Source organism: Macaca fascicularis, chromosome 4 (genome assembly GCF_037993035.2).
Source record: "Macaca fascicularis isolate 582-1 chromosome 4, T2T-MFA8v1.1".
NCBI classification, from domain to species: Eukaryota; Metazoa; Chordata; class Mammalia; order Primates; family Cercopithecidae; genus Macaca; species Macaca fascicularis.
Genome location: NC_088378.1, coordinates 162199487 through 162212725, shown reverse-complemented (window position 1 = coordinate 162212725; position 13239 = coordinate 162199487). Strand labels below are relative to the sequence as shown.

The 13239-nt window shown below is 47.1% G+C and overlaps 1 protein-coding gene across 11 annotated transcripts; it reads left to right on the top strand.

The window, feature by feature from the left end:
- The first annotated feature begins 3803 nt into the window (after positions 1 to 3803).
- TMEM14B (transmembrane protein 14B) lies at positions 3804 to 13004 on the top strand. 11 transcript variants are annotated; one of them, XM_074038874.1, is made up of 7 exons: positions 3804 to 3878; positions 5023 to 5180; positions 5490 to 5556; positions 5884 to 5960; positions 6840 to 6941; positions 10869 to 10959; positions 12501 to 13004. In XM_074038874.1, exons 3-7 carry the CDS (start codon positions 5534 to 5536, stop codon positions 12580 to 12582), a joined length of 375 nt encoding a protein of 124 aa, XP_073894975.1. In that variant the 5' UTR covers positions 3804 to 3878; positions 5023 to 5180; positions 5490 to 5533; the 3' UTR covers positions 12583 to 13004. The 11 variants fall into 11 exon arrangements, with proteins under 11 accessions (XP_073894975.1, XP_073894982.1, XP_073894978.1 ...); XM_074038881.1 differs by having other exon boundaries at positions 5023 to 5375; XM_074038877.1 differs by having other exon boundaries at positions 3804 to 3895.
- Positions 13005 to 13239: the final 235 nt, after the last annotated feature.

Sequence of the window (13239 nt, the reverse complement as noted above, 5' to 3'; positions counted from 1 at the left end):
GCCATTGCATTTCTCACATGACAATTCAAATCAAAATATGGAATCCTTTTGGGGAGGTCAGGTTGATAGCTTCCCTTTTCCTCCTGGGAATGGATATTCTGCATATTGTTTTAGTCGTCCACGTGTTGAATGATCAACTTTGCTATTTATGTAGACCAGGTTTTCATCACACATACACTACTTCCTGATACAATTCCCCATATGTAAGCATTCACCTCCACCTTCCCTTGCTCCATTGTTTCTCTGTAGTGAGTGCTCACCATGTGTGCCAGGTGCTATCCTAGATTCTGGGGGCTAGAAGGAAAAACACAATCCCTTCCGAAATACATAGCTTTGGTAAATAAATTAACGAATGCAATGGCCTGGGGCAGTCATGGGCAGCTTGACTGATAACTCTAGTGAAATGTTGAGTTTTTGAATGACACAGGGTACATGATGTTAACTCAAATTTTCTTTTTTTTCTTTTTTTTTTTTTTTGAAATGGAGTCTCCCTCTGTCACCCAGGCTGGAGTGCAGTGGTGTGATCTCGCCTTACTGCAACCTCTGCCTCTTAGGTTCAAGCGATTCTTCCTTCTCAGCCTACTGAGTAGCTGGGATTGCAGGCGTGCACCACCACACCCGGCTTTTTTTTTTTTTTTTTTTTTTTTTTGTATTGTTAGTAGAGACAGCGTTTCACCATGTTGGCCAGGCTGGTCTTGAACTCCTGACCTCAGGTGATCCATGTGCCTCAGCCTCCCAAAGTGATGGGATTACAGGCGTGAGCCACCGCTCACAGGCTGTCTCAGATTTTAAAAGACTCTTCACTGAAAGACACAAATGCAACTCTGGATGTCCTAAGCTTCGACAGAGGGCGTGGGAGTAAGTACGTGAGAAGGACACAGGTGTATCTGGCTGAGGCCAAGATAGGAAGAACCAGAGCCAAGGTACAGCCAGGGCAATCTGTATATGTGGCCTTTGTTCTCTCTGCCAACCACCCCTTTCATTTCTCATTCCATATCTACTTGTCCATTCAACACATGTTTACTGAGTACTGGTTATGGGCCAGGCACTGTGCTAAATGCTGCATAATTATCACTCCTGTGAAACGAACACGCGAAAAAGGGGGAGGTAGGCTCTACAATGGTTAAGCCAGTTACGGAGCAGGTTAGCAGGGAATTGTCATGGAAGGAAAGAAGCTGTCAGGGGAAATGCAGATGAGTTGAAGTTTTAAATCAGGTGATCAGGGAAGGCCTCTCTGAGAAGTGACATTTGTGTAAAGACAGAAAGGAGGTGAGGGAGTGAACCGGAAGATTGTCTGGGGAGGGGTTCCAGGCAGATGAAGCAGCTGGGAGCAAGGAAGAAAAATAAATACCAGTGAGGGGGAAAGAGAAGATGCTGATGTCAGGGAGGTGGATGTGTGGGGCTTTGCAAAGCGCTGCCTGAGAAAAGGTTGCCACCAGAGGGTTTTGGGGAGAGAAACGGCACAATAAGACTTATAACACAAGTGCTCTGGTCACTGTGTTGAGAACACACTAAGATACAGAAAAAAGCCTCTTCACTGCAAGAAACAAATGCAGAGTTAGGACAGCTCTGCCATTTGCTGTGTGACCTTATACTCTGTGCCTCAATTTCTTCCATGTGTAAAAGCAGGAGATATTCATAGTCCTCACTGCACAGAGTTGGTATGAAGTGTAAGTTAACATATGTAAAGCGCTTCCAACAGTGGCAGAAAATAAGCACTGCATATGCTTTTGCTAATATTTTTATGACTCCAATAAATGTGATCTAGAAGTAAGGTGGCAGATGGGGTAGGTTAAGAAAATAGGCGTTTTTTTTTTTAAATGATTTCTTTTATTTCTTGGGGAAAGAGTTATTGACCTTGCTCTTCAAACAAACCTGTAAAATACTCACAAAGATGTAGAAATGGGTATTGTAGACACTTGATAGACATGAATTACCTGGGCGGACTGCAACTCGGGATTTGTTTTTTACCTTTTTGTTCAGGGACCTGTTAATTTGTAAAGTTCAACACATTCAGGCTCCAAAAATGATAAATTAATGCTTAAATTGAAGCTCAATTCCCTTTCTTCATGAGCTCTTCTGTTGTGACAGATGATCTCTACTGCTCTTGCTGTGTGAGTACACACCTGTGTGTACCTGTGTTTGTCTATCAGACACAATTCTTCCTCAAAGCCTCGTTGTGGGAAAAACAAAACACCACACCCAAACCTACTGATGGGCCTCAGTGACCAAATACTAAAAACTTAACATTCCCTGACATGGTCTTGATCACACCCTTTTGACACATTTGTGTTTCAGGATTCCGATACCTCAGTGGGCCCCCAGTGAAAAGCTATCTCTTAACGTTAATGCTAGCTAGCAACATTCCCAAACACAAATCATTGATTGATTTACTCTGGTACTAATTGAAATAGAGCAGAAACCAATTTCTTTAATTTATGACATGTTTTGATGGACTTTTCCTACACAGAAGAGCTATGTGTTCTGGTTGAGGAACGACACTACAAGAAGCAGCATATGGTAGAGTTAAGGATGTAATAAGCTTTGACATTAGACCTTACTTTAAATAATAGCTCTACCAGTGACCAGGACTGTAGGTAATTTAATTCTCTGAGGTTCAGCCTCTTCAAATATAAGGTGAGGGAAGGGCTCGAGGATCATCGTGGATGATCCTAATTAAGGTTTTAGGCTTGCGCCTGCATAGGGAAGAATGAGTCCCTAAAGCCATTCCCTGCTAGTTAAGACAAGTCTCCTTATTAATTGTTCAGGAAAGTCTTCAATTAAATTGAAGGTCTGGCATACTGCAACTCCTGCAAGTTCTTAGTCATTATCAGCTTTGGCTGGTTAGAATCCACTATAATAAACACGGGCTTCAACTTAGCTCTCTGCAAGGTAGGTGCTGCTGCAAGTGGAAAGTCTGTCTTTAAGAATATGCGCTGCAATTTGCTTTATTCACTGATGATTATATTGATCGGATTTGTCTATGTTGATACTTGTAGGGGATGAAGGAGAGGGAGAAGTCAACCATGACAGCAAATTTTAGTGTAGAGCAACTGAGAGAATGGTGGTGCGGGAAACACAGGGAACAGGAGTGACTTGGAAGTGGGAATGGAGATAACTTCATGCTGTGGACATCCGGAATCCACAGAGCTGCGTGGAAATCAGATTTAACTTGCTCTCTCTCCCCCTTTAAGATGCTTCTCAAGTAGCCTCACTCCCTAAAACAAACGGATATTTGGCATTGAGCCACATTATTCTGCAGCCGCCATATTTTCTTGCAGGTAGAAGGCAGGCCCTTCCTGGTGTAAACAAACAAGATCGGGCTAGAGTGACACTCCTACCTCATGGCCCACATCTGGTTTATACCCTCTATTAATGGGGTCCTTCAAAATCCAGCCTCAGATGCCCTTCTTCCGCAGCGGTGGCCTCCACCTCTGGCCTGGCCCAGCTTACGTGGTCCAGCTTGTGCAAGACCCAATTCCAGCTCCGGGTTTCCGGCTTTTGGCCACTCAGGATTGGACCTGGGAGTGGAGCTGGTCGGCCCTGCAGGTGCTGGGCCTGGGGACTGAGGAAGCACAGAGATTCCCCGCCCCGTTCCCCGCCTTAGGCACTCGCGGCTAGGCACCGTCCCACTCCCCGCCCCCGGGATGCCTGGCGCGTGCGGCTATTCGGCAGCTCAAGCCCCGCCCCCACAGTCGCCATTCTCCGCTCTCCCCTCTCCCAGGACACTGCGCGGGCGACACGACGCCCCGCCTTTCTCCCCGCCCTGCCGCGCTCCAGGGGCGCAGCGCGGACGCAAATGCGTTTCCGGCGAGACGTGGCTGCTGTGCCTCGCGGCTTGTGCGCGCTTGTGGACCGCGCGGGCCTTCGGGAGATCGGTGCGGATCCTTGGGGAGTATGGTTATTATTTTCTGCCACTTTTAGGGATGATTTAGGAGTTTCACGGCCTTCTGCTTTTCGTCTTGCCGATTCAGCCGGGCCTTTAGGCCGTGTGGTCGGTGCTTTTCTCGTCGGTATTTTCTGCATGTCTTGAAAGAAGCTGTGGATGGGCGGAGTCCCTGAGCTCCTGAGGGAAAGGCCTACCCATGTCGCATAGTGTTGCCCCGTTTCCTGGTGGTTTTGTTTCTCCATCTCTTTAAAAGCCTCCCTTACTCAGTGCCGCCTCGAGTTAAGAAGTGTGGGCAAGGCCGGGCGCGGTGGCTCAAGCCTGTAATCCCAGCACTTTGGGAGGCCGAGACGGGCGGATCACGAGGTCAGGAGATCGAGACCATCCTGGCTAACACCGTGAAACCCCGTCTCTACTAAGAAATACAAAAAACTAGCCGGGCGAGGTGACGGGCGCCTGTAGTCCCAGCTAATCCAGAGACTGAGGCACGAGAATGGCGTAAACCCGGGAGGCGGAGCTTGCAGTGAGCTGAGATCGGGCCACTGCACTCCAGCCTGGGCGACAGAGCGAGACTCCGCCTCAAAAAAAAAAAAAAAAAGAAATGTGGGCAAGATCCCAAGCCTTAAGCCCTTCCCCATTTTATGGGAGCTTAATTCTTTCTTTCTTTTTTTGGGGGGTTGGGGGGAGCGTCTCGCTGTGTTGCCCAGCCTGGAGTGCAGTAGCCTGAATATGTGTCATTGCAGCCTCTGCCTCCTGGGCTCAAGCCATCCTCCCACCTCAGCCTCCCAAGTAGCTGGGATTACAGGTGCACGCCACCATGCCCGATTTTTTTTTTTTTTTAATAGAATATGGGTTTCACCATGTTGGCCAAGCTGTTCTCGAACTCCTAACCTCAGGTGATCCGCCTGCTTGGGCCTCCCAAAGTACTGGGATTACAGGCGTGAGCCACCTTGCCTGGCCTAATTCTTTAAACAGAATAAACGGGGTATGCATTGCTTTCCATCTTGTTAGGCTCGCTGCATACAGGATACTTTTCCGTAAGAAAATACCAGCTGTTTTTCCAAGGTTGCAATGTCACATGTGATTTTGATCTGAGTTTTCATATATTTTACCCCCTCTTCTGCCCTCCTAACAAGAACTGTGAGTTGGATGCAGAAGTTTCTAAAAAACTTGAGTATTGAAATTGGCTGTTGCAGCGGGGACGAAAAGCAACACCCCTGCCTCCCCCCGAAAGAGACATGAAAGTAGTTGGATTAAGGGCACGGGAGTATTTGCTTTCCGATTTAGTGATAACGTGAGTACTTGATGAAATGGCTAACACATTCCCTGATTATAGAGTTGGTCAGTGGATCTTGGCTGAGTTTCCTGTGGGCCTATGTAAAATGATCGGCATCTGTTCAGCGTTACTGTGTGCTAAGCACCTTTGCGTGTGTCATACGTTGAATGCTCACAACAGCCCCAGGAAATTGGTACCAGTGTTATCCTCATGGTACGTGAAGGATACTGAGACTTAGGTTGCGTAGCTTGCGGGTTGGACACACTTCTTTCGGACTGCTGGAGAGCTGTGCTTTTAACCGCTACTGATGCAGCTTGTTTTCCCCAGATGCAGGCCTAGGGTAGTCTCCTTTCTGGACTGAGAAGAGAAGAATGGAGAAGAGCCCCTTCCCATTGTGAGTGGACAGGAAATGGGTATGGAATAGCCAGGAGCTTCTGGAAACCAGAGTTCCTTTCCTCAGCTGAAAAGAACCCTAAGAGTAGACTGCCTGGGATTGCGTGGGAGATGGGAGGATCACTGGACCTGTGGGCCAGAGACTTGGGTTTGAGTCCCAGCTCTGGCTTTGCTGAGTTGTGTGACTCTCAGAAAGTCATCCAACCTCTGTGGGCCTTATTTTCAGTGATAGAACCTGTGGGGAATGATGACCTTTTAGTCTCATCCTATGACAATATGGTTTGTTTTTAAAGCCCGGTTAACACTGACTTCTCTCTCGTGTTTTCAGAGTGCCTTTGCATTGGTTTGGCTTTGGCTACACAGCAGTGGTTGTTTCTGGTGGGATCGTTGGCTATGTAAAAACAGGTATGGTTTTGTTGTTACTTAGCCTCTTAACATCTTCACGTTGTTCCAGTGAAATGTGAGTGCCCGGGTACCCCTGAGAAGCAAGCTCATTTGAGTCAGGTTTGCTGTAGGTCCCCAAGCTGGAGTGCAGGCTTCCTTGTCAGTGTTGCAGCTCCTGCACTTGCCTTGCGGTTACCTGGTGAAGCTGAGCCAGGCCTCTTGTGGCATTACTTGTTTTTGCCTCTTTATCTAAAGATAGGCAGGGGTGGTTGTAGTTTGTTATTATCATTGACTACCGTGCATCAGCCACGACCCCCAAGTGCCATCTCTGGGCTCAGGTAGGAGGAAACCTCTGGTCTACACAGACTGGTATTTTGAAGTCTCCTCATTAGGCCAGGCCGGGGTGTGTCAGTGGCTGTGCTTGTTTCTGCCCCCTAGTCCTTGCCTGCATTCCCACCCAAACCCCTGCACCAGAATTCTTATTGTCCTAGTCTTCTATTTTTTTTAACCACCTGTCCCTATTTCCCTCTCCTTTTGTGATTTGCTGGAGGTCCTGCCTGTACACAGTTCCAGCCCTTCATGGTTGATCAGGCCTGTTTAGAAAGAAGGCCTAGCCACTAGCCATAGTTCCATCTAAGGAGGGAGGATGGCCTTCTTTCCTTTCCTTAGATGGAAGTGCCCTGCTTATCAGAGGAGAGAAAAATGGGGTGGGAAGACCCTGACTTCTCTGAGAAGATAGCACACTCCCCGAAACATCTTCCTGCTTGAGTCCACCTTGGCTATGAGCTGTGTTGAGAGTTCTCTGTGCTGTCCTCCTTTGTAGGGCAGGGGGTCTGGTGGATTCCGTTAGTGAAATAAGTGCCTGACATTACAATGCAAGCTGTGTTTGCTTCCCTCTAGGAAGGGTGGCGTCCCTGGCTGCAGGGCTGCTCTTCGGCAGCCTCGCTGGCCTGGGTTCTTACCAGATGTCTCAGGATCCAAGGAACGTTTGGGTTTTCCTAGGTATGTCTGCTTCAGCATCTCCTTAGGGCAGTCGTGTATCTGCAATACTCTTTTCCAAACGACCCTGGTTTGGTGGAATGGAGTGAGTTCTTGACACTTAATTTACTACAGTTTCACTGCTTCTCCAAGTCCAAGTCCTCAGAAAGTTTGAAAATAGGAGAAGGGTGGCAGGAATTGTCCGGGTTCCTGTTTATCATTTATGTAGAGAATATGGAAAGATTTCCATACCTCATGAATTTTGTGACTCTCAGAAAATCTTCCCTCCTCTGTGGGCCTCATTTTCAGTGTTTACCTAGTAGAATTAGCATCAAACTTGTGTTACCCGTATTTACCCAGTAAAATTAGCATTAAACTTGTGTAAGACAAATATGTGTCAACCGTTGAGGTTTTCCGCTGAAAACCATTGGCCTCAGCATCACTACCATATCACACATCTGGGTTAGGTTTGCATCCACGTTGCATTTTTCCCATTTGAAAATCACCTCTTTAGCAGTCAGCTAAATAAATATGTAAGACATAGGCCATGCCTTCCAGGAGCTTTCAACTGACTTCACTGGGGAAGTAAGACATGAGCATAGAAGCAGGACTGGAAATGTACCCTCTGAGCAGCATGGACAGTGAGTGGGGTGGGGGACCGAGGAGTCCTTCTTATCAGGGTGGCTTTCAGCACATTTCTGTGGGGCTCCACCCATGTGTCAGACGCTGCTGGGAGTGTGGGTTCCTCACTGTCTCCACAAACCCCGTGTGAGAGTGAGTGCCATGTGGGAGGGAGAAGCCGTGTGATCTGTATCCATCAGCCGGGGTTGGGAAGGGAGGTCAGTGATGGCTAATGGGGTGTGCTGGGGAAGGAGGTGCGTCCAGGTCGCAGCTCTGCCCAACAGCTCCCTCCCTCATGCTGCAGAATGACTTTGAGCCTGCATTTTCCCTTTCTCTGATCCTGCTCCACTCAGCAAATGACCTCATGCCTATTGTAGAGAAAAAACAGCAGCCATCAGGTGGGGACTCTCCGGAACCTTTAATCTGCAAGCTCACCTCGTCCTGCTTTCCCTCCTCTCCAACACCAGTGTCCTCCTCTGTGCTCTGAGTGTCTTCTCCCTGACCTTCTCCAGACCTTTACACTGGCAAGGATCCTGTCTTGTATTTGTATTCCTCCTTTTAGGTGGATCCCCCCATTGATACTCAGATGTGCTTGTCTCTTTCCTCTTCATAAACCTTTTTTTTTTTTTTTGAGACAGAGTCTCACTGTGTTGCCCAGGCTGGAGTGCAGGGCGCGGTCTTGGCTCACTGCAACCTCCGCCTCTTGGGTTCGAGCGCTTCTCCCGCCTCAGCCTTCTAGGTAGCTGGGATTACAGGCACCTCCCACCACTTCAGGCTGATTTTTGTATTTTCAGCAGATACGGGGTTTCGCTATGTCCAGGCTGGTCTGGAACTCCTGACCTCAGGTGATCTGCCCGCCTCGGCCTCCCAAAGTGCTGGGATTACAGCCGTGAGGCACCATGCCCAGCCAAGAGGGCAAGAGGGAGGAAATGGGAGGCCAGAAACCTACAGCACCTGGTATTTTCCCCAAGGTGGGGTGGTATTCTCCCATCCAAGTACCATGCAGGACCGACTTTGCTTAGCTTTTGGGAGCAGACAAGATCGAGCGTGTTCAGGGCGGTATGGTGGTAGACCGAACACTTCTTAAAGATCATTTATGCAGCTGGGCGTGGTGGCTCACGCCTGTAATCCCAGCAGTTAGGGAGACCGAGGCAGGTGGATCACCTGAGGTCGGGAGTTCGAGACCAGTCTGACCAACATGGAGAAACCCCCGTCTCTACTAAAAATACAAAATTAGCCGGGCGTGGTGGCTGGCACCTGTAATCCCAGCTACTCGGGAGGCTGAGACAGGACAATTGCTTGAACCTGGGAGGTGGTGGTTGCAGTGAGCCGAGATGAAGCCACTGTACTCCAGCCTGGGCAACAGGAGCGAGACTCCGTTTCAAAAAAAAAAAAAGATCATTTATGCTTCCTTTCCCATCACACATGATCAGCCCATCTCAGTCTCTGTTTCTGTCCCTGTGTTTGTGGAACAGCTCTCCCTGAGGCTGCCAGTGACCTGTGTTTGTACAAAATCCAATCTACATTTTTCAGTCCTCATTTTACTTGGCCATTTAGCAGTTCTCAGCATGGTTGACCAATCATTTTCCATTCTCCTGGTTTCCCTTTTTATTCTCTCATTTTCTTTTGGCAACTCATTTTCCTTTTTGGCCACTAGACATTGAAGTTCTTCAGGCTCTTTTTGTCTACTCACTTGACAGTTTATAAGTACCATCAAAGCCTATGCCTTTAATTTCCACCAATACACAAATGACACAAATTTCTCTCTCCTCCAGGCTGGATTCTCATGTATTCATTTGCCCACTTTCCTTCAGATGTCTCTAGGAATCTGCCCAGACCTAACCTCATGGCCACACACTCCTCCTGTCTTCTGTTCTCCATCCATTCGGGTCTTGATTACTCTCTTTCCCCTCCACCGCCCCCTTTCTGACTAATCCATCAGCAGGTCTTGTCAACACTATTTCCGGCCCTTATCCTGAGTTGTCCTCTTTTTCATCTGCACAACCATCATCCTAGTCCCAGTTATCCCCTCTTTCTTACCTGCATTCCCAAGGACGTTCCTTAGCTGGTATCCCCATGTACCCTCTAGTTTCCCTGAAGTTTGTTCTGTATGGTACAGCTAGAATTAATGCTTTCAAAATACAACTCTGGGCCGGGTGCAGTGGCTGACGCCTGTAGTCCTAGCACTTTGGGAGGCTAAGGCAGGTGGACTGCCTGAACTCAGGAGTTTCAGACCACCCTGGACAACATGATGAAATCCCGTCTCTACTAAAATTAAAAAAAAATTAGCTGGGCATGGTGCCAGGTGCCTGTAGTCTCAGCTACTTGGGAGGCTGAGACTTGAGGATTGCTTGAACCGGGGAGGTAGAGGTTGTAGTGAGCTGAGATCATGCCACTGCACTCCAGCCTGTGTTGCAGAGTGAGACTGTCTCAAAAAATAATAATCATGCAACTGTGTTCATGCATCTTTCTGCTTAGTAGCCTTTAATAGCTTCTCATTGCTCTTAGGATGAAAACCCAATCCCTAGTATAGCCTTCAAGGCTCCATGTGGCCTGGCCCCTCTTACTTGCAAACTGCATCTTGACTTCTGTGCCACAGTGCCCATTTAGGGTGAATGTGCCATGCTCCCTGTCAACCACCGGGCCTCTGCATATACTGTCCCCTCTGCCTGGAAAGGGCCTTCCCATCCTTCAGCTTATTAACTCCTGTAATTTCAGATCTCAGCCAGTCTTCACTTCCTTGGCTAAAAGCCTTGCATGATCTCCCTGAATAGGTTGATCCCCTGTTGAGCTTTTTTGTGTAGCATCAATTATACCTGAAGCACAAATTGTACCTTGGTTTTCTTTGTGTGATTGTTTAAAGTCCGTCCCATCAGACCTGAAGCACTGTAAAAGGGCAAAGACAGTTACAATTACCTTTGTATTCTCCAGCACCTAGCACAGCGCTTGACATGTAGTAGGTGCTTTGACAGTTACCCAGTGGGAATTGCGTGCAGGGTAGAGGAAGTAGTGTCTGCAGGGCGTGAGAAACAGCAGCATTTTGGAGAAGACTAACACATTGATGGCTAAAGCGGGGGTTTTGCAGAAGAAGTGGTAAGAGATGAGGCTGGAAGGGCAGGCAGGGCCCAGGCTGTGAAGGGCCCTGTTTGGCCAATATTGGTACTTGGACGCATAGGATGTGGGCAGCCAGTAATCTACCCCTACTTGGAGAAGGAGGAATAAGCATAGGATGAGGTGTGACCCTTGAGAGATGGGTGGGGCTTGGTCCACTTCTGATTCCCCTGCGTAGAAGATGTAATGAGTTTTGACCCTTCTTTGTATCTTTTTCAGCTGCTACATCTGTTACTTTTGTTGGTGTTTTGGGATTGAGATCCTACTACTATGGAAAAGTCATGCCTGTAGGTTTAATTGCAGGTGCCAGGTACTTTCATTTGTTACTTTTCTTTACCATGTAGAGTTCAGTTTATTCCCCAGGATACTTTATGCATTCAAAACCTAACTTGTTTCAGGATATCTGATGCTATGCATCAGCTGACATTTGATTTATACACTAATAGGAGATGCTTCAAAAACAATGGTTGATTTAATGTCACAATGACATGAGTATATCCATCCACTCTGGAGATGGCTTTCTCTGGTCCTAGCTCCTCCCTGTATGGTGGCAGAAGTTTTAGTGCAAAGCTATGACTGCAACCTTTTGTGTGACTTGCGGGGAATGTGTGGGGGTCCCATATTTCTTAGATGTGTAGGTGTCTTTTATAGAAAATTTTACTAGAAGGGAATTTTGATTGAATCCTGTTTTCTAATTTTGATTATAATACGTAAACCAAATTGTGGTTTTAAAAAAATTTAGTTGTAGGCCAGGCACAGTGGCTCACACCTGTAATCCCAGCATTGTGAGAGGCCATGGCGGGCATATCACTTGAGGTCAGGAGTTCGAGACTAGCCTGTCCAACGTGGTGAAACTCCTCTCTATGAAAAATACAAAAATTAGCTGGGCGCGGTGGTGCATGCTTGTAATCCCAGCTACTCGGGAAGTCGAGGCAGGAGACTCGCTTGAACTGGTGAGGCGGAGGTTGCAGTCAGTTGAAATCGTGCCGCTGCACTCCAACCTGGGCAACAGGGTGAGTGAGACTCCGTCTCAAAAAAAAGAAAAAAAAATCAGTTATTAAGTGTGATAAAGACATCCTGAAGGCAGGGGAATTTTAACAAACCTGTTTTGGAGAAAGATTGCATACTCTACTCTCGTAGTTGCGACGCTGCCAGTGTAATTTTTTTTTTTTTTTTTTTTTTGAGACGGAGTCTGGCTCTGTCGCCCAGGCTGGAGTGCAGCGGCCGGATCTCAGCTCACTGCAAGCTCCACCTCCCGGGTTTACGTCATTCTCCTGCCTCAGCATCCCGAGTAGCTGGGACTACAGGCTCCCGCCACCTCGCCCGGCTATTTTTTGTATTTTTTAGTAGAGACGGGGTTTCACCTTGTTAGCCAGGATGGTCTTGATCTCCTGACCTCGTGATCCGCCCGTCTCGGCCTCCCAAAGTGCTGGGATTACAGGCTTGAGCCACCGCGCCCGGCCAATATTTTATACCTGAAGCAAAAGAGTCAATGTGGAGCAAGGTCTAGAGCAGTAAACTGAGAGGCTGGAGCTTCGACCATTAATCAGATCCCTGAGGGTGGGGCGGCCTTGCTCTCTCTTGCGTCCGTTTCTTCATCTCTTCAAATTATTGGCAGTTGGATTAGGATCCAGCTCATGTGTGCTATTTTAAGACCTCAGTATGAGACTGTCCCTTGGCTTGCTTTTTCTCTGGTTCCTCCAGGGATGGAAATTTTACCTCTGACCACTCTTGCCTTAGTACCTCCTCCCCCACACAGTTGTGAGGAACCTGCAGAGTTTAGTTCCTTAAAAACATAGTTGCCTGTTCTGTCCTTTACCTGACGTTTTCTATCTTGTTTCTTGTAAACAGTTTGCTGATGGCCGCCAAAGTTGGAGTTCGTATGTTGATGACAGCTGATGAGCAGAAGTCATGTTCCAGCTTGGACTCATGAAGGATTAAAAATCTGCATCTTCCCCTATTTTCAATGTATTAAGAGAAATAAGTGCAGCATTTTTGCATTTGACATTTTACCTAAAAAAAAAAAAAAGACACCAAACTTGGCGGAGGGGTGGGAAATCAGTTGTTACCATTATAACCCTACAGAGGTTATAAAGAGGATGTAACATGAGCTTATTGAGACCCTCACAGAGATCAATTCTTGTATATTGATGTTCTCTTCTTTCTGTAGCTATAGGTAAATCTCAAGGGTAAAATGTTAGGTGTTGACATTGAGAACCCTGAAACCCCATTCCGTGCTCAGAGGAACAGTGTGAAAAAATAGAGTATCTGTTCTTCTGCTCATCTTAGACCACAGACTGACTTTGAAATTATGTTAAGTGAAATATCATTGAAAATAAAGTTTACTATAAATAATATTTCCTATGGTGTCTTCATTGCCAGAGCTGGTCTAGTTCATAGAATGACATGGTGCTAGCCGCAAGATATAGCAACTTGAAAGTATTTTGTTGATATTTAGAAATTACCTATTTTGAGAAATTTAAGGACCAAGGAAAGTTATTTGATTGTACATTGCACTGAAGCTTGTTTCAAAATGATCTCTGAGGATTTTTTTTGTTTTTTAAGAGACAGGGACTTTTTCCATCACCTA